This window comes from Oncorhynchus masou, chromosome 33 (genome assembly GCF_036934945.1).
Source record: "Oncorhynchus masou masou isolate Uvic2021 chromosome 33, UVic_Omas_1.1, whole genome shotgun sequence".
NCBI classification, from domain to species: Eukaryota; Metazoa; Chordata; class Actinopteri; order Salmoniformes; family Salmonidae; genus Oncorhynchus; species Oncorhynchus masou.
The window spans coordinates 45,485,350-45,510,978 of record NC_088244.1 but is presented as its reverse complement, the minus strand read 5'-3'; the positions used below and the strand labels follow the sequence as shown (position 1 = coordinate 45,510,978).

The 25,629-nt window shown below is 45.1% G+C and overlaps 1 protein-coding gene across 1 annotated transcript in view; it reads right to left on the bottom strand.

The window, feature by feature from the left end:
* Nucleotides 1-7,791, bottom strand: part of LOC135527612 (chemokine-like protein TAFA-5) — a 61,586-nt gene extending 53,795 nt beyond the window's left edge. Inside the window, exon 1 of the mRNA XM_064956104.1 lies at nucleotides 7,236-7,791. Coding sequence (XP_064812176.1) covers nucleotides 7,236-7,320 — 85 coding nt within the window. The 5' untranslated portion in view covers nucleotides 7,321-7,791. The remainder of the gene's footprint in view (nucleotides 1-7,235) is intronic.
* Between the last annotated feature and the right edge of the window lie 17,838 nt (nucleotides 7,792-25,629).

Below are 25,629 nucleotides of genomic sequence, written 5' to 3'. Positions count from 1 at the left end.
CAACAGATATTTACATTTACATTTAAGTCATTTAGCAGACGCTCTTATCCAGATATTCCCATTCAAGTCAACATTCTCTGATGTCTAGACCTCCAACCATCTTAGTCAAGAACATCAGATAAAATAGGATCAAGCTACAACATATGCAAATTTGAAAAACATTGTTTATTTCAAGAAATTATAAGGTAGTTTGACAACCCTGTTTGTAAGCTTTAATTAACATAAATCTCAACATTTATATTTTCCAGTGATGAAGACATGTATAAAAGGAATCAACTTTGAGTGCATTTATCTCTTGAATGTTTTGGCATTCAGGTCCAAAAAGTAACTTGAAGTGCACTTCTACAATGGGCAGAGGTTTTGTTCAAATCAAAAGGAGTGTTGTCAAAACGTGATTAAATTCAAAGGGATTTACCCCTACTCATAACGCCCAAGAGCATGCTGGGGCCATTCAATCTCTTTGGTTTTTGGTCATCAATGCTTGTTTCTGAAAAGTAGTCTAAGCCCAGATTGTGGATTGCAATACACTACTTTTCTTAGGTAAGGAGGCATTTTTGTGATGAAGTCATTTGGGTAAACTAACCCTTTAAAATGCAGGAAGGAGCGCTTTTCATGGAATAAAATGATTTTAAAAATACTATGGAAGGAAAAGACGAGGACAATTACTGATAATATTTACACTTTCCACCCACACTCTCCCTAACATCAAGAATTTTAAACTCCAATGCACTACACTTAGAAAATAACTACAAACTCAACCGCAAGGGAGGCAAACAGTTGCTGCAAAATAGAATTCCTTTTCAGGGAGCTGTAAAATATGGGCCTTGATTGATTTTGCTGTAAAAACATTTTCATTTTTCCATAAACATCCCCGTAGGTATACGACTTCAAACAGGAGTAGTGGTTTACTTACATCAAAATCATCCTCACTGTGACTTGTCACCACTGAACTGAGCTGCCGGAGAAGACTAAAATCTCTCTATAAACTTTACAAAGCCTTTTCCATTGAGCTGATAGCTTTAAATTGACTTAATAGGCTGGACATAGTTGGCTACAGCACACAGCTAAAGTGACAAACTTACCATTCCATCATCACCACCTTACGATGCCGATATAGTCAGAACAACAACTACCTCCACCTCATTAATCAGAGAACATCTCTCTATCTCCACCCTGTCCTCGAACCCACGTCCAAAACAAAGGTGCTTAGGTTAACAAAACGAAGAGAGTGGAGCTGCTGGTCCAACTGTAGGAATTGGCTCCGGAAATACAGAAATCTCCGAAAGTATCGTTGAATAAACTGGCGAGGGTAGAGAGAGGCTTGACAGGCAATCCATTAGTGTGGGGCTGGGGCCCAATCGTGTGAGCCGGACAGGCTACTGCACTTTGATTTCCTGTCCCTGCCACTGTGACAGATGGCGCCGTTATAGAGGGGAGGCGACGCAGCCAGTCGTGGCAGGATTCATGACCGGCCCGGCACCCAAGACCAAATACCTCTTGTCGTGGAAATTCAGTACTGAGAGAGACTCGGTCTTGGTCATTTCTTCAAACAATCATCTTTATTTAATATTGATTGATTATTGCCATAATGAGACCGTCAGCCCACCAGTCTTGACTGACTGTTAGGCTGAGAGTCTAGCCTTTGCAGATGATGCACAGATTTTATATAGCTGATACCAAGATTGTTTCGTCAGTGACTTCTAACCTTCCCATAAGCCACCTTGGTTATCTACACAGGATGGTATTTTACTTAGTGTCCCAGATGCCAGGAAGATGAGACAATGAGGCGTTGTTCTTAACTCTTCCAGGCTCTCTCTATCTTGTGTCACACACACCACATCTTGTCTTATAGAATGCAAGCCTTTAGGTTTTATAACCAACACAAGTCAATTGTCAGCTTCAAGCTCTCTCTAGTAGAACCCATGTCCTCATCACCCAGACTAGCTGCAGGGTGCTAGAGACCATAAAACACAGTATTAGCAGGACAGAAATATCTTACTGTTCGTTAAGTAAATAATTGTTACATATCCAACAAATAAGGTGAATAAAAAAAAATCCCTCACATTCTCTTTGTTAGGCATCTAGGGGCCTCCAGGGGCCTCCGGGGGAGTTGGAGATGGGCCCTAGGAGCACTGAGTAGCTGTGTAAGTCAGGTGTGGTTGAGATACTGTATATATAAAAGTATGTGTCAAATTTCTGCCCTGCTAGAGCTGCCCGGTCTACCTTAAGTGATGTTATTGTGAAGTTGTCTAGGAGCAACAACGGCTCAACTGCGAAGTGGTAGACCACACAAGCTCACAGAATGGGACTGCCACGTGCTAAGGTGGGAGGCGAGTAATAATTTTCTGTCCTCGGTTGCAACACTAACTACCGGGTTCCAAACTGCCTTTGGAAGCAACGTCAGCACAAGAACTGTTTGTCGGGAGCTTCAAGAAATGGGTTTCGATGGCCGAGCAGCCGCACACAAGCCTAAGATCACCATGCGCAATGCCAAGCTTTAGCTGGAGTGGTGGAAAGCTCGCCGCCATTGGACTCTGGAGCAGTGGAAATACGGTCTCCGGAGGGATGAATCACCCTTCACAATCTGGCAGTCCGACGGACTAATCTGGGTTTGGTGGATGCCAGAAAAACGCTACCTGCCCGAATGCATAGTGCCAACTGTAAAGTTTGGCGGATGAGGAATATTTGTTATATTTTTCATGGTTCGGGCTAGGCCCCTTAGTTCCAGCGAAGGGAATTCTTAACGCTACAGCATGACATTCTAGACGATTCTGTGCTTCCAACTTTGTGGCAACAGTTTGGGGAAGGCCCTTTTCTGTTTCAGCATGACAATGCACAAAGGGAGGTCCATACAGAAATGGCTTGTCGAGATTGGTGTGGAAGAACTTGGCCTGCACAGAGCCCTGACCTCAACCCCATCAAACACCTTTGGGATGAATTGTAACACAGCTGCAGGCCAGACCTAATTTCCCAACATCAGCTCTTGTGGCTGAATGGAAGCATGTCCCATCAGCAATGTTTCAACATGTTGTGGAAAGTCTTCCCAAAAGGGTGGATGCTGTTATAGCAACAAAGGGGGGACCAACTCCATATTAATCCATATTAATGCTGATGATTTTGGAATGAGATGTTAACGAGCATGTGTCCACATACTTGGTTATGTAGTGTTTGTGCACATTCTAACAATAGGGAATTCATGTCCATACTATCTAAGAGGAATCTGACTTGAGTGATGGGAAAGTTCAGAAGACTTCAAATGCTGGAGGAGCGCCCTAATCCCAAATCAAATCAACCTCCATCCTAGCCTCTATGGACGTGTGATGATCTGAGAGGATTGGATATGGATAGAGTTCTCATCAATCAGAGGGCAAGTTGGAGCTACTTAGACTGGCTGACTTCAAACTCTAAGTCTTCCTGATTTCTGAGTCCAGAAAGGCTCCTTGATGTTGTTGGCATAATGCATCGATAATGAAGGGGGCTGGGCTTTTTTACTGATTGATTCTCCTCTATGTCTCTCTCATTCAAACAACCACATGGACAACCACACCCAGCCCCCAAGCGCCTCCCCCTTCCAATACAACTGTTGGATTTCTAACAATGAGAGGTCTCAACTAGAGGTTGACCGATTATGAATTTTCAACGCCGATACCGATTATTGGAGGACAAAAAAAAGCCGATACGATATTAATCGGCCAATTTTTATATATATATTTGTAATAATGACAATTACAAAAATACTGAATGAACACTAATTTTAACTTAATTTAATACATCAATCAAATCAATTTAGTCTCAAATAAATAATGAAACATGTTCAATTTGGTTTAAATAATGTAAAAACAAAGTGTTGGAGAAGAAAGTAAAAGTGCAATATGTGCCATGTAAGAAAGCTAACGTTTAAGTTCCTTGCTCAGAACATGAGAACATACGAAAGCTGGTGGTTCCTTTTAACATGAGTTTTCAATATTCCCAGGTAAGAAGTTTTAGGTTGTAGTTATTATAGGAATATTTCTCTCTATACCATTTGTATTTCATATACCTTTGACTATTGGATGTTCTAATAGGTACTTTAGTATTGCCAGCCTAATCTCGGGAGTTGATAGGCTTGAAGTCATAAACAGCGCAATGCTTGAAGCACAGTAAAGAGCTGCTGGGAAATGCACGAAAGTGCTATTTGAATGGCAGACTGCTCTATAAAATCATAGACTTAATGATAATAACACACAGAAATACGAGCCTTAGGTCATTAATATGGTCAAATCCTGAAACTATCATTTCAAAAACAAAATGTTTATTCTTTCAGTGAAATACGGAACCACATTTGATCTAATGGGTGGCATCCATAAGTCTAAATATTGCTGTTACATTGCATAACCTTCAACATTATGTCATAATTATGTCAAATTCTGGCAAATTAATAACGGTCTTTGTTAGGAAGAAATGGTCTTCACACAGTTCGCAACGAGCCAGGCGGCCCAAACTGCTGCATGTATCCTCTATCTTGTGTATTGATTTTAAGAAAGGCATTGATGGTTATGGTTAGGTACACATTGGTGCAACAACAGTGCTTTTTTCGCAAATGTGCTTGTTAAATAACCCGTTTGGCGAAGAAGGCCTGCTGGGGCGGCAGGGTAGCCTAGTGGTTAGAGCGTTGGACTAGTAACCGGAAGTTTGTGAGTTCAAACCCCCGAGCTGACAAGGTACAAAGCTGTCATTCTGCCCCTGGACAGGCAGTTAACCCACAAGGAGACTTAGTGGCAGGCCATCATTGAAAATAAAAATTTGTTCTTAACTGACCTGCCTGGTTAAATAAAGGTAAAATAAAAAAATAAAAAATTCAATGACAAATTAACAGGCACCGCATCGATTATATGCAATGCAGGACAAGCTAGATAAACTAGTAATATCATCAACCATGTGTAGTTTACTAGTGATTATAGATTGTTTTTTATAAGATAAGTTTAATGCTAGCTAGCACCTTACCGTGGCTCCTTACTGCACTCGCATAACAGGTAGTCAGCCTGCCACTAAGTCTCCTTGTTGAGTGCAATGTAATAGGCCATAATTGGTGTCCAAAAATGCTTGATTACCGATTGTTACGAAAACTTGAAATCGGCCCTAATTAATCGGCCATTCGGATTAATCGGTCGACCTCTAGTCTCAACCCCCCAGGAATTTTTTGGGGGAGAACCAATCAAAGTTCAAGCCAGTTTTTGTGGGAATATTGCACCAACAAACGGACTCCTGTCCAGTGTGTCATGGCCCTCCCTCACTGTGTACCACGTGAGCCAGGCTAGGAGCTACTATCATATCATATCTAATCCTTTCAGATCTCCACAAGTGCATAGGAGGTAGAGGCAAGTGGTCGACTTGGGATCAAAGGAAAGAGAAGTCAGTGGGCATAAAATGTTTGTCTACCTTTATTCTAAACAATGTTTCCAAAAGATCAACATGGCTGCCCAAGGATGTCCTCATCTTTGTGACTATGGATCCTTCTTGTTTGGTTGAGAAAAGAATTCTAGTAATTTATCCCAAAACTGAACTACTGTGGGCTACATAGAGAAAAGGTCAAGTTGCAGGTTTGATCAGCATCGTAGGGCATAGTATTCCATAGTTCAGGGCTTTATAGAGTCTGAATAAAGTATATAGATGATTTGTGAAGGATCTATGTAGTGGTCTTGTGTGGTTTAATTGGTAGAGCTCGCTTGCAATGGCAAATGTTGTGTGTTCGACCACTGCTGGGGCCACCCATACGTCAAATGTATGCAAGCATGACTGTAAGTTGCTTTGGATAAAAGCATCTGCTAAATGGCATATAGTATTATAATAGTTTATATGCAGACTTTATGTAGGCCTATACTCTATAAAGTCTTTAGAGTGGGTTGTGAAAGAATAAACTCAATTGATCGGTTCGTTTCTACAGCCCGTAACAAGGAAATTAATGAACAATAGGATTGTAACAGACTCATACACAGCATCCTTTTGTCAATCGTTTCGGGTCAAAGAAATGAATATAGGAATAAAATATTGTTGGTTTGAGAGACGAGGAGCCGAGGAGGACATAGTATGCATTTGCCTTGTGAACCAGAGAGAAGAAAATGAACACAGTAGTAATAAGTGAATAACCAAGTTCCTAAGCGTTGGTGTCCTTCTCCGTTAGACATGACTATGGAGTTCCAAATCGTTGCCGAGGTAACGTAGAGAAACATGGTTTTGCTTTCCATTCTGTGGACGAGTGAAGGTGTAATTGCACTAGCGCATACATAATTCAACAGGGAAGGCTACTACTGTCATGGAATGGCAAGGAATGAGTACAAACCAGTATGAAATCGCAAGGCACATGATGAAGAATAATAGTGTAGGCCTAATAGCAAAATGAAAAGGTTACATCATAGCCAGGGATAGTCCAAAGCATACATGACTGTAGTAGTGCTTCCCATATTCATCTTCTGAGTAGCCTAACAACAATTATAAACTGGGTAGTTTGGGTCCTGGATGCTGATTTCGCTAAAAGCCATGGTATATCAGACAATATACCACAGGTATGATGCAAAATGACTTATTTACTGTTGTAATTGTGGTGGTAACCTGTTTAAAATAGCAATACGGCACCTCCAGTTTTGTGATACACTCTTAGAAAAAGGGTTCCAAAAGGGTTCTTCGGCTGTCCCCATAGGAGAACCCTTTTTGGTTCAAGGGAAATCCCTTTTTGGTTCCACCGAGAAACCTTTTGGGTTCCATGCAGAACCCTCTGTGGAAAGGGTCCTAGATGGAACCCAAAAAGATTCTACCTGGAACCAAAAAGGGTTCTTCAAAGGATTCTACCTATGGGGACAGCCGAAGAACCCTTTTAGGTTCTAAATAACACCTTTTTTTCAAAGAGTGTACATGGCCAATATACCACGTCTAAGGGCTGAATCCAGACACTAGCGTTGGGTCTTGTGAAAGAACAGCCCTTAGCTGTGGTATATTGGCCATATACCACCTTCTCGGGTTTTACTGCTTAAATAATCCATAACAAACCCATACAAAAGGTCTACAATACCAACCCTAAGAGAGGGTAATTTTATGTAAAAAGCAATAAAACATAGCAAAACAACATTATTCTGTAATTATAATTATACACTGAAATATCAGTATAGCAGTATTAAGACAATGATCCATCTCCTTGCATGAATAAAAGCGTACAGTAAGTAGAGTAACCGTGGCATGCGTCATGTAGGCTATGCACTTACCCTCTCTCAGGCGATGGGAGTGGATGACCCACAGGAGCAGCAGACAGCAGAGTGACGCTCCTCCACCTGCCGAGAGCTTCTTCATTCCCTTTCCCGACCGCAGCCCCGTCTCGACGTGTCCCCCTCTTTATTCACACTTTTAAGGTGGCGTTCAAATGGGTGAATACTTATTCATGTGGTGTTCTGAGAGCCCGTCGCTGGCATCCATCTTGCGCGGTAAATTAGTGGAGGAAAATCCAAAAGATTATGATTGACAGGATCCCTTATTACAAAATGCCCCTTTTATCTCGTACTGTGACTCTCTGTCGATGATTTGTCGGGAGGGGAACACCGGTAGAAGCGTCATAGCCCAAAATTGAATCAACATTAGATGTCAATTTGGCAAGTTTCTAAACACATTCAAATTCAGGAGAATATTGTAATGAAACATCAGCGATATGAAATAGCCTACTATTCATCCCGGTGGAGGTTACAAGTTTATCCCATGTAGACCGTACGGTTTATCCATCCACTGACTGCCGATGGAAAGATCTGCCTTCTGCAAGACGCAGAGGCGAACACCAAGATCTCCCCAAGAATCGTAAGCAACTTTGCGCTTGAACGTGAATAGCCGAAGACGACGGAACCTGTACCCACTGACTGTTCCTTCAGCCCAATAACAATAAAAATAAAAGTTAGGCTCGTGAAAATCAAAACAGTATATACATTTCTGCAAGGTAACTTGTGATGTGCAAGCGACTGCAATACAAGTCAACATATTAAGGCCGGTTATAAAATTGCTCTTTTGTTGCATTCGTTTTGTATTGTAATATTACAAAACGTAATGCATTGGTCAGTTATTGGAATTATTTGGACAAGATTGATCATTAAAACTAGGCTATGGCGTCTCCATCTCTATCAACTTGGCACAGACATCAGTTCAACGTCTAGTTTTGATTTACATTTGGTTGAGTTGTCAACTTACGTGAATTCAACGTGAAATCAACAAAAACATTCAAGTTGATTACTTTTTGCAAATCCAATAAATTTTCCAGTTTGATTCAACATCATCACATTTTAGTAGAGTCAGAGGAGGAAGGGGAGGACCATCCTCCTCAGGGAATAAAAATGCAACATTTAAAAAAGTGATACTTTTTAGATCAAACAATACTAAATATAATCACATCACCAAATAATTGATTAAAACACACTATTTTGCAAAGAAGGTTTACAGTAGCCTCAACAGCACTCTGTAAGGTAGCACCATGGTGTAGCCGGAGTACAGCTAGCTTCTGTCTTCCGAGTCCATTTACTTCAATAGAAAATCTAGGAGGCTCATGGTTCTGACCCCTTCCATAGACTTATACAGTAATTTTGACAATTTCAGGAGGACATCCTCCGACCTATCAGAGCTCTTGCAGCATGAACTGTCCACCCAATCAAATGATCAGAGAATGAATTAATTAATCTAGTACAAAAAAAGCATATGGTACAGCTAGCTAGCACTGCAGTGCATAACGGGTGGTGAGTAGTTGACTCAAAGAGAGAGAAAGAAAATAGTTGAACAGTTTTGAACAAATTCATTTCTTCCTAAATGAAGGAGAAGCAAGAGAGAAATAGAGAGAGACAGATTCCGTCATTTTATTTTCACTTTCAGTTTCATTTAGCTAGCAAATGCAGCTAGCTAGTTTAGCCTACTGAAACACCCTGCTGAATCAGAGGGATGCTATGTTAGCTAGCTGGCTATGACTATCCAACACAACACTGGAACTCTTCCAAGTCAAGGTAAGCTTTTGGTTTTAGAAAAGTTTGTGGTCATACGCACATCTTTCAAAAAATAGATGCTGGGCTAATAAAGAAAGTGGTTTAATTTCAAGTGTACTGTTAGCTAGCTAACGTTATGAGTATGATCTTATTCTTCGTATCTCAGACACATTTGCTTGACTAGTTATAACCATAGAACCTGGTTCTAGTATTCTAGGTATTTACATTTCAAGTTAGTGTGCTGTTAGCTAGCTAGCTGGCAATAGCTGGCTGGCTCGCTAACTAATGTTACATCATGCGTTGGGATTCATTCTTTACCTAGCTAACGTAAACTCACTCACTTTTGTACATCGCCTTGATCCGTACAATTGACCTTATTTTTGCGCCCAAAAGACGTAATACTTCCAGATCAACTGTAATATCAATACCAATGTAAAGCACAATTTCTCCCCTTTCCAACAAAATTAATGACGAGACCTTCATGATGCCCATCTCTGCATAATTCAAGAAGGCAATGAGCTTCGTCGGGTCTTTTTAAAAATGTCGGGTGGGGAGTGAAGTTTACGAAGTGATCTTGAAAGGGGGAAATATGTTTGGTGAAGAAACAGATTTTTTCACCCGATTTGTCCAACTAATCAATTTTAAAATGTAAATAGAACATAAAGGGTTTATGTAATGTCTCATCACATACCTGTTTGAAGGTGTTAGGGCTGCGCTAACATTAGCCTCACAAGTGAACTGCAGCTGTTCTGGCTTTTGAGTGTCATGATGGCTCGCAGTAGTGACGTGCAAAAAAATGCAATTGGCACCCAAGTCATAAAATATTAGTTTAATATTAGCAATAATTATATTCATTTAAGACAAAAATCATGAATAATGAAGTTGTCTTACAAGTGTATATGGTTAAGCATGATTTTAATCTGCGAGAGAAGGGCTACCCCTGGTGGAAAGAGGCTGTACAGCACAAAATGAGTTGCAAATGCACGCTGTACGTTACGTAGTGACACGTCGCGATGTAACGTACAGCGTCAGAGGGGTCCGTTTTTTCATCTTTTCTCCAATACTGTTAGTCCATTACCATGTCAATCAACGCTTGAATAGAAACGTCGTTCATACCCAGGATTGGGATGCCAACACAGTCACTACAGTCCCATTCGTTTTCACTGCAGCCTCATTTGAATGTTGCGGTTACTCACATTTGTACGGAATGCGGTGAGTTTACGTTAGCTATCTAGCTACATTTATTAACAAAGGACTTTCATCTTAGTGTGCCAGAGAGCATAATAACTGATGCATTTTTGAAAGCTCAACACCCGTTGAACATGTTCTGTGTCAGTAAACGTTGGCAACAAAGCGTCATTCAGTTGTTGCCAGCAGCACAGTTACAGTCAACGCTCTGGATAACATGAAAAAAGCCTAACCAGCTCTGCTAGGGTGAGTAAAATGGTCAGAGTGGGGTGTTTTCTCATTATGTGTCTGGAAGTAGCTAACCAATGTTAGCCAGTTAGCTTGGGTGCTTGACTGTAGTTGTGAGGTCAGAGCTTTCGGAACAATCCTACTTTTTGGCCAGAGCCTCCAGTGTGCGCTCTGAACTAGAAACCAAAGATAGAGCAATAGGGAGAGTAACGTTCAGTGAGCTGTTCTCTCTCTTAGATATCTGGAAGTAGCTGGCAAGTTAGTACAGAACGGTTGTACCAACCCTTAAAGAGATTGGTGGGACTAAGATACTAGCAAGAGTGTGCAAGGCGGTATTGAATGTCAATGTCTGTCCATGTGTCACTGTTTATCACATCAAATTTGTCTCTCCACCTGTGTGCACCTACTTTGTAAACTTTCATTCATAGGCTAGGTTCTGGCAACCTCATGATGGGTATAGGGAAGGTTTGAGTGTGTAGTAGCCTAAACCTATCGCTGTTACATTTAGCTGGATGAATGGAATATGAATGACAGTCATCCAATATGCTGTTTTAAATAAGGCAAAGTTCATGAAAAAATCATCCTCCCTCATCTTAAACAACACTGACTGCCACTGTCACATTTACATTTTTGTTTAAATAACGTGGAAACAACATTGATTCAACCAGCTCTTGGCCTAACCTATGAGTCGCTGTAACCTGGTCTCAGAGCATTTCGTATTATTCTGTACATAAAACCAAATCTCCATTGTTTATGATATGTTACTCTTTGTATGGTGTGTATTAATTTGTGGATGTCCATCAATTTTGTATGATATGTTAAGAATTACAATTCATATGATATGATAGGCTAATGTTAGGTAGGCTAGGGGTTAGGATTTAGGGTTAAAGGGTTAAGGAACAGGTGACAACTTTGAATTTTACTCCACTCGAAAGACAACAATGTACTTTTTACTCCATACATTTTCCCTGAGACCCAAAAGTACTCATTTTGAGTACTTAGCAGGACAGGGAAATCGTCAAATTCACACACTTATCAAGATAACATCCCTGGTCATCACTACTGCCTGTCACGGCATTCAAGAGAAGAAGGTGAGGACCAAGGTGCAGCGTGGTACGTGTTCATAATTAATTTATTAGCAACTGAACACTAAATACGAAAATGACAAAAAGAATAACCGAAACAGTCCTGTCTGGTACAGATACAAAACAGAAAACAACTACCCACAAAACCCATGTGGGCAAGAGCTACCTAAGTATGGTTCTCAATCAGAGACAACGACAGACAGCTGTCCCTGATTGAGAACCATACCCGGCCAAAAACAAAGAAATACAAAAACATAGAGAAAAGAATATAGAATGCCCACCCTAGTCACACCCTGGCCTAACCAAAATAGAGAATAAAAAGCCTCTCTGTGGCCAGGGCGTGACACTGCCTCTAATCTGGAGGACTCACTAAACACAAATGTTTTGTTTGTAAATGATGATTCAGTGTTGTCTGCCCCTGGCTATCCATAAAAAATATATAAGAATTGTGCGTCTGGTTTGCTTAATTTAAGGAATTTTAAATGATTAAAAAATATATATATTTTTAGCAATTACATTCACTTTTGACACTTAAGTATATTTCAAACCAATTAATATTTTACATTTAAACAAGTAGTATTTTACTTGAGTCATTTTCTTTTAAGGTATTTTAAGCTAATTTCCTGCAATTCTACACATTTTGCTCTGACTTATTGTAACGATGTGCGCTGAGTCGGGAAACAAGTTCAGGGAGTGAGTGTTTTAATAAATAAACACAACTTTATGCAAAAATAAGAAACACGAACACCACACAGAACTGACACAGGAACATAAACAATGACGCCTGGGGAAGGAACCAAAGAGAGTGAAATATATAGGGAAAGTGATCAGGGAAGTGATGGAGTCCAGGTGAGCCGCAAGTGCGTGTAGCGATGGTGATAGGGGTTCGCCATAACGAGCTGCCTGGTGACCTAGAGGTCGGAGAGGGAGTACACGTGACAGTACCCCCTATCCAACACGATGCTACAGCCGCAGGATGCCGAACAAAAAGACGATCCCGGGAATCAGGATCAGACCGGTCACCTTTGCTGAGGCGCGGGAAACCTGTCAGTCCGACTGAGACGCGAGAGCATGGCGACCTAGAGCGCCGGAGAGGGAGTACACGTGACAGTACCCCCTATCCAACACGATGCTACAGCCGCAGGATGCCGAACAAAAAGACGATCCCGGGAATCAGGATCAGACCGGTCACCTTTGCTGAGGCGCGGGAAACCTGTCAGTCCGACTGAGACGCGAGAGCATGGCGACCTAGAGGTCGGAGAGGGAGCACACGCGACAGTACCCCCTATCCAACACGATGCTACAGCCGCAGGATGCCGAACAAAAAGACGATCCCGGGAATCAGGATCAGACCGGTCACCTTTGCTGAGGCGCGGGAAACCTGTCAGTCCGACTGAGACGCGAGAGCATGGTGACCTAGAGGTCGGAGAGGGAGTACACGTGACAGTACCCCCTATCCAACACGATGCTACAGCCGCAGGATGCCGAACAAAAAGACGATCCCGGGAATCAGGATCAGACCGGTCACCTTTGCTGAGGCGCGGGAAACCTGTCAGTCCGACTGAGACGCGAGAGCATGGCGACCTAGAGCGCCGGAGAGGGAGTACACGTGACAGTACCCCCTATCCAACACGATGCTACAGCCGCAGGATGCCGAACAAAAAGACGATCCCGGGAATCAGGATCAGACCGGTCACCTTTGCTGAGGCGCGGGAAACCTGTCAGTCCGACTGAGACGCGAGAGCATGGTGACCTAGAGGTCGGAGAGGGAGTACACGTGACAGTACCCCCTATCCAACACGATGCTACAGCCGCAGGATGCCGAACAAAAAGACGATCCCGGGAATCAGGATCAGACCGGTCACCTTTGCTGAGGGAAACCTGTCAGTCCGACTGAGACGCGAGAGCATGGCGACCTAGAGCGCCGGAGAGGGAGTACACGTGACAGTACCCCCTATCCAACACGATGCTACAGCCGCAGGATGCCGAACAAAAAGACGATCCCGGGAATCAGGATCAGACCGGTCACCTTTGCTGAGGCGCAGGAAACCTGTCAGTCCGACTGAGACGCGAGAGCATGGTGACCTAGAGCGCCGGAGAGGGAGCACACGTGACAGTACCCCCTATCCAACACGATGCTACAGCCGCAGGATGCCGAACAAAAAGACGATCCCGGGAATCAGGATCAGACCGGTCACCTTTGCTGAGGCGCAGGAAACCTGTCAGTCCGACTGAGACGCGAGAGCATGGCGACCTAGAGCGCCGGAGAGGGAGCACACGTGACAGTACCCCCTATCCAACACGATGCTACAGCCGCAGGATGCCGAACAAAAAGACGATCCCGGGAATCAGGATCAGACCGGTCACCTTTGCTGAGGCGCGGGAAACCTGTCAGTCCGACTGAGACGCGAGAGCATGGTGACCTAGAGCGCCGGAGAGGGAGCACACGCGACAGTACCCCCTATCCAACACGATGCTACAGCCGCAGGATGCCGAACAAAAAGACGATCCCGGGAATCAGGATCAGACCGGTCACCTTTGCTGAGGCGCGGGAAACCTGTCAGTCCGACTGAGACGCGAGAGCATGGTGACCTAGAGCGCCGGAGAGGGAGCACACGTGACAGTACCCCCTATCCAACACGATGCTACAGCCGCAGGATGCCGAACAAAAAGACGATCCCGGGAATCAGGATCAGACCGGTCACCTTTGCTGAGGCGCGGGAAACCTGTCAGTCCGACTGAGACGCGAGAGCATGGTGACCTAGAGCGCCGGAGAGGGAGCACACGTGACAGTACCCCCTATCCAACACGATGCTACAGCCGCAGGATGCCGAACAAAAAGACGATCCCGGGAATCAGGATCAGACCGGTCACCTTTGCTGAGGGAAACCTGTCAGTCCGACTGAGACGCGAGAGCATGGTGACCTAGAGCGCCGGAGAGGGAGCACACGTGACAGTACCCCCTATCCAACACGATGCTACAGCCGCAGGATGCCGAACAAAAAGACGATCCCGGGAATCAGGATCAGACCGGTCACCTTTGCTGAGGCGCGGGAAACCTGTCAGTCCGACTGAGACGCGAGAGCATGGCGACCTAGAGCGCCGGAGAGGGAGTACACGTGACAGTACCCCCTATCCAACACGATGCTACAGCCGCAGGATGCCGAACAAAAAGACGATCCCGGGAATCAGGATCAGACCGGTCACCTTTGCTGAGGCGCGGGAAACCTGTCAGTCCGACTGAGACGCGAGAGCATGGCGACCTAGAGGTCGGAGAGGGAGTACACGTGACAGTACCCCCTATCCAACACGATGCTACAGCCGCAGGATGCCGAACAAAAAGACGATCCCGGGAATCAGGATCAGACCGGTCACCTTTGCTGAGGCGCGGGAAACCTGTCAGTCCGACTGAGACGCGAGAGCATGGTGACCTAGAGCGCCGGAGAGGGAGTACACGCGACAGTACCCCCTATCCAACACGATGCTACAGCCGCAGGATGCCGAACAAAAAGACGATCCCGGGAATCAGGATCAGACAGGTCACCTTTGCTGAGGCGCGGGAAACCTGTCAGTCCGACTGAGACGCGAGAGCATGGCGACCTAGAGCGCCGGAGAGGGAGCACACGTGACAGTACCCCCTATCCAACACGATGCTACAGCCGCAGGATGCCGAACAAAAAGACGATCCCGGGAATCAGGATCAGACCGGTCACCTTTGCTGAGGCGCGGGAAACCTGTCAGTCCGACTGAGACGCGAGAGCATGGTGACCTAGAGGTCGGAGAGGGAGCACACGCGACGGTACCCCCTATCCAACACGATGCTACAGCCGCAGGATGCCGAACAAAAACGATCCCGGGAATCAGGATCAGACCGGTCACCTTTGCTGAGGCGCGGGAAACCTGTCAGTCCGACTGAGACGCGAGAGCATGGTGACCTAGAGCGCCGGAGAGGGAGCACACGTGACAGTACCCCCTATCCAACACGATGCTACAGCCGCAGGATGCCGAACAAAAAGACGATCCCGGGAATCAGGATCAGACCGGTCACCTTTGCTGAGGCGCGGGAAACCTGTCAGTCCGACTGAGACGCGAGAGCATGGCGACCTAGAGGTCGGAGAGGGAGCACACGCGACGGTACCCCCTATCCAACACGATGCTACAGCCGCAGGATGCCGAACAAAAAGACGATCCCGGGAATCAGGATCAGACCGGTCACCTTTGCTGAGGCGCGGGAAACCTGTCAGTCCGACTGAGACGCGAGAGCATGGCGACCTAGAGGTCGGAGAGGGAGCACACGCGACGGTACCCCCTATCCAACACGATGCTACAGCCGCAGGATGCCGAACAAAAAGACGATCCCGGGAATCAGGATCAGACCGGTCACCTTTGCTGAGGCGCGGGAAACCTGTCAGTCCGACTGAGACGCGAGAGCATGGCGACCTAGAGCGCCGGAGAGGGAGCGCACGTGACAGTACCCCCTATCCAACACGATGCTACAGCCGCAGGATGCCGAACAAAAAGACGATCCCGGGAATCAGGATCAGACCGGTCACCTTTGCTGAGGCGCGGGAAACCTGTCAGTCCGACTGAGACGCGAGAGCATGGCGACCTAGAGGTCGGAGAGGGAGCACACGCGACGGTACCCCCTATCCAACACGATGCTACAGCCGCAGGATGCCGAACAAAAAGACGATCCCGGGAATCAGGATCAGACCGGTCACCTTTGCTGAGGCGCGGGAAACCTGTCAGTCCGACTGAGACGCGAGAGCATGGCGACCTAGAGCGCCGGAGAGGGAGCACACGTGACAGTACCCCCTATCCAACACGATGCTACAGCCGCAGGATGCCGAACAAAAAGACGATCCCGGGAATCAGGATCAGACCGGTCACCTTTGCTGAGGCGCGGGAAACCTGTCAGTCCGACTGAGACGCGAGAGCATGGTGACCTAGAGGTCGGAGAGGGAGTACACGTGACAGTACCCCCTATCCAACACGATGCTACAGCCGCAGGATGCCGAACAAAAAGACGATCCCGGGAATCAGGATCAGACCGGTCACCTTTGCTGAGGGAAACCTGTCAGTCCGACTGAGACGCGAGAGCATGGTGACCTAGAGGTCGGAGAGGGAGCACACGTGACAGTACCCCCTATCCAACACGATGCTACAGCCGCAGGATGCCGAACAAAAAGACGATCCCGGGAATCAGGATCAGACCGGTCACCTTTGCTGAGGCGCGGGAAACCTGTCAGTCCGACTGAGACGCGAGAGCATGGTGACCTAGAGGTCGGAGAGGGAGCACACGTGACAGTACCCCCTATCCAACACGATGCTACAGCCGCAGGATGCCGAACAAAAAGACGATCCCGGGAATCAGGATCAGACCGGTCACCTTTGCTGAGGCGCGGGAAACCTGTCAGTCCGACTGAGACGCGAGAGCATGGTGACCTAGAGCGCCGGAGAGGGAGTACACGTGACAGTACCCCCTATCCAACACGATGCTACAGCCGCAGGATGCCGAACAAAAAGACGATCCCGGGAATCAGGATCAGACCGGTCACCTTTGCTGAGGGAAACCTGTCAGTCCGACTGAGACGCGAGAGCATGGTGACCTAGAGCGCCGGAGAGGGAGCACACGTGACAGTACCCCCTATCCAACACGATGCTACAGCCGCAGGATGCCGAACAAAAAGACGATCCCGGGAATCAGGATCAGACCGGTCACCTTTGCTGAGGCGCGGAAACCTGTCAGTCCGACTGAGACGCGAGAGCATGGCGACCTAGAGCGCCGGAGAGGGAGTACACGTGACAGTACCCCCTATCCAACACGATGCTACAGCCGCAGGATGCCGAACAAAAAGACGATCCCGGGAATCAGGATCAGACCGGTCACCTTTGCTGAGGCGCGGGAAACCTGTCAGTCCGACTGAGACGCGAGAGCATGGTGACCTAGAGGTCGGAGAGGGAGTACACGTGACAGTACCCCCTATCCAACACGATGCTACAGCCGCAGGATGCCGAACAAAAAGACGATCCCGGGAATCAGGATCAGACCGGTCACCTTTGCTGAGGGAAACCTGTCAGTCCGACTGAGACGCGAGAGCATGGCGACCTAGAGCGCCGGAGAGGGAGTACACGTGACAGTACCCCTATCCAACACGATGCTACAGCCGCAGGATGCCGAACAAAAAGACGATCCCGGGAATCAGGATCAGACCGGTCACCTTTGCTGAGGCGCGGGAAACCTGTCAGTCCGACTGAGACGCGAGAGCATGGTGACCTAGAGCGCCGGAGAGGGAGCACACGCGACGGTACCCCCTATCCAACACGATGCTACAGCCGCAGGATGCCGAACAAAAAGACGATCCCGGGAATCAGGATCAGACCGGTCACCTTTGCTGAGGCGCGGGAAACCTGTCAGTCCGACTGAGACGCGAGAGCATGGTGACCTAGAGCGCCGGAGAGGGAGCACACGCGACGGTACCCCTTAATGTTAAATTTGATTATTGGGACACGCAACGCAGAGTCTGTGCTTTCAACATCAGCCCAATTGCTAATGTTGGACACGAGCAACTAACTGGCAATCGTGTCAGTTGTTTAGACAATCAACCAAATTTAAACTCACAAGTTAATTGTTAATTCAGGAATGTGTCAATTATAAAGAACAGCTCAGTTAAAAATCCTGAATTGGGGATCTCGCTAGCTGTGGTTTTAACAAAACACTGTCTTTGCTTTCATAATCTGTATGTGTTATTGCCAAATTCAGAGTATAAATATAGTTTTTAATCTTATAAACGTAGGATGAAACATAGAAATGGATCATTTTCACATCGGTTCGTTGGAGGCTAGCTTGTAACACATCACATCAGGCTTTCGGGGCACTATCTTATCTGCACTATTAAAACCCTCCCATATTCCGAAATTATAGAATAATTACAAGCTACCTAGCTAGCTATATATTTTGAATCATGCTACAATAGGCTATTCAATTGAATGATTTTCCTGTTTTCCCAAACAAAGCTACCGTACTGTATCACCTGCGGGGGGAGTATACCTCGGGCTACACTCTCTCGCACTCCAAAACGCATCATATATAGTCACACTGTCACTACTGCTACACCGTAGCTAGCTAGCGGGCTTAGCTTTCTACTGTATCGATGGATAGCTTTCTATCTCAACAACTATACAGATGTCCACGCGATGCCACTCCCAGGACAGGTCCCTGGATATAGTGCCCCGTGTACACTAGCATGCGGTGCCGTGAGGTGAAATACCGCTTCCCATTCATTTTCAATGGAAAGAAAGCGATGAGAAGGGGAGAGGGCGGGGGACCATTGGGCTGCGCGAATTTAACGTCGGAGGTTGTGAAAAAGTTCAACATTACCCAACTTGTGGTTTCCATGATGAATTTGACGCAATGCGACCCAAGGCTGGAGATTTTCTTCAGCAAAGATACAGTAGCTGACAAGAATACTAAGATGGATGCAAATGTAAGTAATTATAACGTCAAAACAATTTTTGCAAAAAATGTACAGTTGAGAGAAATATGTTAGTTAATGTAGAGACAAACAATTATGCTTATTGTTCTTCTCATGAAGTGAATACATTTAGCCACCTAGCTGACTAGCTAACATTAGCCAGGTAGCTGGCTAGCTTAATGGGTGTTGTTACATGCTTATGAAATTGCAATTCTGGTTGTTGAATGTTTTATGGACTCCTGAAACAACCAGCAAACCAACAGTGGATGTAAAGAATCTAGCTAGCTAAAGCACTTACTGCAAATTGAATGTACCATTTTGTAAGCTTGCCTTGCTGATATTTGCAATGCAGCTGAAGTAACGTTGCTAACTAACTATTTTCTTGCTTATTGTGCAGTGGAGGATAAAAATACCTTTATGCCTATGGATGTGTAACTATGTAGCCAATCTGTGTATGAACACTAAAATGATTTGGTATACAGTTGAAGTCATAAGTTTATATACACTTAAGTTGGAGTAATTAAAACTTGTTTCTATGTTTCTTGTTAATAAACTATAGTTTTGACAAGTCGGTTAGGATACCTACTTTGTGCATGACACAAGTCATTTTTCCAACAATTGTTTACAGATATAATTCACTGTAATACAATTCCAGTGGGTCAGAAGTTTATATACACTAAGTTGACTGTGCCTGAAAACAGCTTAGAAAATTCCAGAAAATGATGTCATGGCTTTAGAAGCTTCTGATAGGCTAATTGACATAATTTGAGTCAATTGGAGGTGTGCCTGTGGATGCATTTTAAGGCTTACATTCAAACGCAGTGCCTCTATGCTTGACATCATGGGAAAATCAAAAGAAATCTGCCAAATGGACAATGACCCCAAGCATACTTCCAAAGTTGTGGCAAAATGGCTTAAGGACAACAAAGTCAAGGTATTGGAGTGGTCATCACAAAGTCCTGACCTCAATCCTATATCAAATTTGTGGACAGAACTGAAAAAATGTGTGCGAGCAAAGAGGCCTACAAACCCGACTCAGTTACACTCAGTTACACCAGCTCTGTCAGGAGGAATGGGCCAAAATTCACCCAACTTATTGTGGGAAACTTGTGGAAGGCTACCCGAAACGTTTGACCCAAGTTAAACAATTTAACGGCAATGAAACCAACTACTAACTGAGTGTATGTAAGCTTCTTACCCACTGGGAATGTGATGGAAGAAATAAAAGCTGAAATAAATAATTCTCTCTACTATTATTCTGACATTTCACATTCTTAGTATAAAGTGGTGATCCTAACTGACCTAAAACAGGGAATTTTTACTAGGATTAAATGTCAGGAATATTGAAAAACTGAGTTTAACTTTTTATGGCTGCAGGGGCAGTATTTTTTAATTTTTTATTTATTTTACCTTTATTTAACTAGGCAAGTCAGTTAAGAACAATTTCTTATTTTCAATGACGGCCTAGGAACAGTGCCTGTATTGAGTAGCTTGGATGAAAAGGTGCCCATTGTAAACGGCCAGCTCCTCAGTCTCTGTTGCTAATATATGCATATTATTATTAATATTGGATGGGAAACACTCTGAAGTTTCTAAAACTGTTTGAATTATGTCTGTGAGTATAACAGAACTCCTATAGCAGTCAAAAACCTGAGAAATTCCTCTTCCTGTTTTTTTTTCTGGAGGTGGCAGATTTTCAACCAAGCTCTCAATGAAATTACAGCGAGATATGGATGAGTGTTCACTTCCACTAGATATCAGCAGTCAATAGAACTTTGTCTGATGACTAATGTGAAGGGGGGTCGATTGACACAGGAAACAGTCACCACAGCCATGAGTGGACCATGCTTTCACCAGGCGTGTTCACAGGGGAAGGACCTGCGTTCCACCGGTCATCTGAAGTCATTCTAATTCTCCGGTTGGAATGTTTTTCAAGATATATGGAAACAACATTCTAAAGATTGATTCAGTACATCGTTTGACATGTTTCTACTGACTGTTATGGAACTTTTGGACATTTCGTCACGTTATAGTGGACGCGCTTTGTGACTTTAGAATTGTTTACCAAACGCGCTAACCAAAGTAGCCTATTTGACATAAATAATGGACATTTTTGAACAAATCAAGCATTTATTGTGGACCTAGGATTTCTTGGACTGCATTCTGATGAAGTTCATCAAAGGTAAGGAAACATTTAACATGTATTTTCTGGTTTCTGTTGACTCTAACATAGAGGCTAATTTGGCTACTGTTCTGAGCGCCGTCTCAGATTATTGCATGTGTGTCACGTTCTGACCTTTTATTTCCTTCGTGTTGTCTTTATTTAGTATGGTCAGGGCGTGAGTTGGGGTGGGCAGTCTATGTGTGTTTTTCTATGTTGGGGTTTTGAGTTCAGCCTGGTATGGTTCTCAATCAGAGGCAGGTGTCGTTAGTTGTCTCTGATTGAGAATCATACTTAGGTAGCCTGGGTTTCACTTTTGAGTTGTGGGTGTTTGTTTCCTTGTGAGTGTTTGTTGCCACACGGTACTGTTTCGGTTTTGTTCGTTTCACGTTTATTGTTCGGTTTGTCTTTAAATAAATGTTATGGACACTTACCACGCTGCGCATTGGTCCTCCCATCATTCTCGCTTCTCCTCTTCAGACGAGGAGGAGGAATGCTATTACAATGTGTTGCTTTTTCCGTAAACTTTTTTTGAAATCTGACTCAGCGGTTGCATTAAGGAGAGGTATATCTATAATTCCATGTATATAACTTGTATTATCATCTACATTTATGATGAGTATTTCTGTTGAAATGATGTGGCTATGCAAAATGACTTGATGTTTTTGCAACTAGTGAATCTAATAATCCAATGTAAACATGCATGTATTTTGTAACATTAAGTCCTATGATTGTCATCTGATGAAGATAATTCAAGGTTTGTGATTAATTTTATCTTTATTTCTGGTTTTTGTGAATGCTATATTTCGCTGGAAAATGGCTGTGCTTATTGTGGTTTGGTGGAGACCTAACATAATCGTTTGTAGTGCTTTCGCTGAAAAGCCTATTTGAAATCGGACACTTTGGTGGGATTAACAACAAGATTACCTTTAAAATGATATAAAACACATGTATGTTTTAGGAATTGCAATTATGAGATTTCTGTGGTTTGAATTTGGCGCCCTCTATTTTCACTGGTAGTTGTCATATCGATCCCGGTATTGGGATGGCAGCCATAACAAGTTAAGTATATTTGGCTAAGGTGTATGTAACCTTCTGACTTCAACTGTATTAGTTCAGCACCTAGCTATGAACCTCAGCTATCATAGCCAGTTGTATCAACTTCAAAAGAGTCTGAATGACATTAATGAAGCCTATAGATTGAGTAGAATATAATACAACATTGTAGCCTGTACATTTAATATATTCACTGATCATGTACTCGACCTTGATAAATAAAGGTGCAGTTCAGGTATGAATTAGATTATTTTTCAGTCATATCCAATACCAGGAGAATCAAATTCCAGTCTTTGAATGATGCTGTGTCTGAATGCATGTATTACAATTATACACCTCTATAGTGTTTACCAGTCCTGCTCCTGAGACATCAATGGTTACATGTTGTAACTATGCAATAGACTAGAAACATGATTTAACTAGTTAAAGGCAGATCTGTAATTTATATATACAGAAATAGAATTTTAAAAAACAGTACACTACACTACCTATGCATCATGTAAATACTCTAAACCCGGTTCATCCCAATATCCTTCATCTGCATTGATTTGATTAACACAGGATAGGTGTAGCATTTCATCAAACGAGAGACTTAATTTCAACCAGTAGAGAATGTGAAATGCTTTATTGAAAGAAGTTCATTATCCAAGTGTTATCAATACATAATGCATGAATTATAAATATTATAATTGAAATATTATGTTACAAATACGAGTTCAATCTGTACTTCAATGCACATCTGGTGTGCATTATACAAATAGAGGAGCAAGAGGTTGCAAACCATCTGCCTCCCGTGTCTGTATCTGGTTCTGGCCTTGTGCCCTTATAGTACGAATTGGCCATTACAGACCCAGTAGACCTGGACCAGCTCTGCCACACTGTCTCCCTGCAGGGAGGCTACATTGGGAGGCATGAGGAGCTACTGCTGGACCTTTTGGATGGGCTTCGTTCTCTGACAGAACGCCACGACCAAGGGTTCAAGGCGATTATGGAGCAAATCAGTGAGTTAGCTCATAGGCAGCCTGCCACCTCTGAGACCTCCCAACCACCCAGTAACATGTCTACTATCAGTGGTGAGTTTGTACAGCCTACCCCAGCTGCCAGAGAACCCAGCTTACCTCCTTCGGAGTGATACTCTGGGGATCCTGGTACCTGCCGGGGTTTTCATTCTCAATGCTCCCTTATTTTTGAGCTACAGCCATCTTCGTTTCCTTCGGACTAATTAAAGATGGCGTATATTATTACGCTAATGTCGGGAAGGGCGCTCTCCTGGGCTACGGCAGTTTGGGAGCAACAATCCACCATTTGTCGCGATCTGGAATATTTCATGGCAGAGGTGAGGAAGGTGTTCGATTCTCTGCTATCCTTTTCGATACCTTCCTTCATGGACTATCTGAGGTGATAAATGATGATCGAGCTGCTCTGGAATTACCGGTGGACCTCAATTCCCTCATCACCCTCACCATTAGAATTGATGGATGTCTAAGGGAATGCAGGAGTGAGAGGAGGTCTGGCCTAGGTCACACTCGTTCAACCGCAGTGGCTCGCTCATCTTCGAAGGAATCCGGAAGTCCCCGAAGGCTATTTTTCAGAGAGGATCCGAAGCCAACCGAGCTTCCTTGAGAATCATCGATGATGGGTGAGCCAGAACCTATGCACCTGAGAAGGGCTAGGTTATCACCTAGGGAACGTTCCTGCAGGCTAAGCTCCAATTGTTGTCTGTAATGTGGAGATGTAGGGCATTACATAGCCACCTGCCCAGTTAAGACACCTGAAGCCTTAGTAGGTCAGGCACTCTGGTGAGTCTGACTGGGAACCCTCTAAGTCCCATTACCCAAACTCCTTTTTATGTGAGCTTGCTGTGGGGAGACCAGTCTAAGTCTCTCCAGGTGCTTATTGACTCTGGGGCAGATGAGAGTTTCATGGACGCTACCCTGGTATCAGAACTAAGTACCCCTACTCAACTCCTCTCTGTTCTCATGGATGCCAGGGCCCTGGACGGCCGCTCCATTGGTAGAGTCACACACAGCACAGTTCCCATTGATATGCAGGTATCCGGAAACCATAGTGAGTTAATTCAGCTTCTCCTCATTGAGTCCCCTCACATACCTGTGGATTTGGGGTTATCTTGGCTCCAAAAACACAACCCAGATATTGACAGGACTACGGGTTCCATTCTGGGTTGGAGCTAATTTTGCCATTCACACTGCCTAAAGGCGGCACAGCTATCTCCAAAACATCTGTCTCCAGGATTAAGTACGGCCTTGGATCTCTCTGCCATGCCCGCGGAGTATCAGGACCTCCTGGAGCATTTCAGCAAGGCTCGTGCTACCTCCCTTCCTCCACATTTTCCTTACCATTGTGCCATTTTCCTCCTTCGGGCACCACACTGCCTTGATGCCTACTATATTCCCTGTCCAGTCCTGAGACCAAGGCCATGGAGGAGTACATAGAGGACTCACTGGCTGTTGGGAGCATTCACCCTTCTGCCTCTCCTGCCGGCGCAGGATTCTTCTTTGTCTGGAAGATGGACAAGAACCTGCGTACATGTATTGATTACCGGGGCCTCAATGATACTATGATTAAAAATCGGTACCCTCTACCACTTCCCTCCTCAGCTTTCAAACCTCTCCAGGGGGCTACTATATTTTCTAAACTGGACCTTCGGGAATGCCTACCACCTTGCGCAGATACGCGAAGGAGATGAGTGGATGACAGCTTTCAACACTGCCAGTGGACACTGAGTTCCTAGTTATGCCGGACTCACCAACGCGCCTGCTATCTTCCAGGCTCTGGTCAACAATGTGCCCCCGGGACATGTTAAATCGCTTTGTTTTTGTCTACCTCGACGACATCCTGGTTTTCTCTCATTCTGCCCAGGAACACATTCTCCATGTTCGACAGGTCCGTCAGCGCCTCCTGGAGAATCAGTTGTTTGTAAAGGCTGAGAAGTGCAAGTTCCACCGCTCCACTATCTCCTTTCTGGGATACATTATTGCTCAGGGGAATGTACAGATGGATCCGGAGAAGGTGAGAGCGGTGCTGGGTTGGCCCCAGCCCAGGACCAGGGTGCAGCTCCAACGGTTTCTGGGTTTTGCACACTTCTACCGCTGTTTCATTCAGGGCTACAGCAACCTGGTGGCTCCCCTCTCTGCACTCACCTCTCCCAATGTACCGTTCACATGGTCTCCAACATTGGACAAGACTTTTGGGGACCTAAAGTAGCGATTTTCTACTGCTCCCATCCTCATCCTTCCGGACCCAACTCGTCAGTTTGTGGTGGAGGTTGATGCTTCTGAAGTGGGAGTAGGGGCCGTTCTTTCCCAGCGATCCATCCAGGACCAAAAGCTTCATCCCTGTGCCTTCATGTCCCATCGTCTCAACTCTGCGGAGAGGAATTATGATGTTGGGAACCGGGAACTCCTAGCAGTTAAGATGGCCCTGGAGGAGTGGAGACA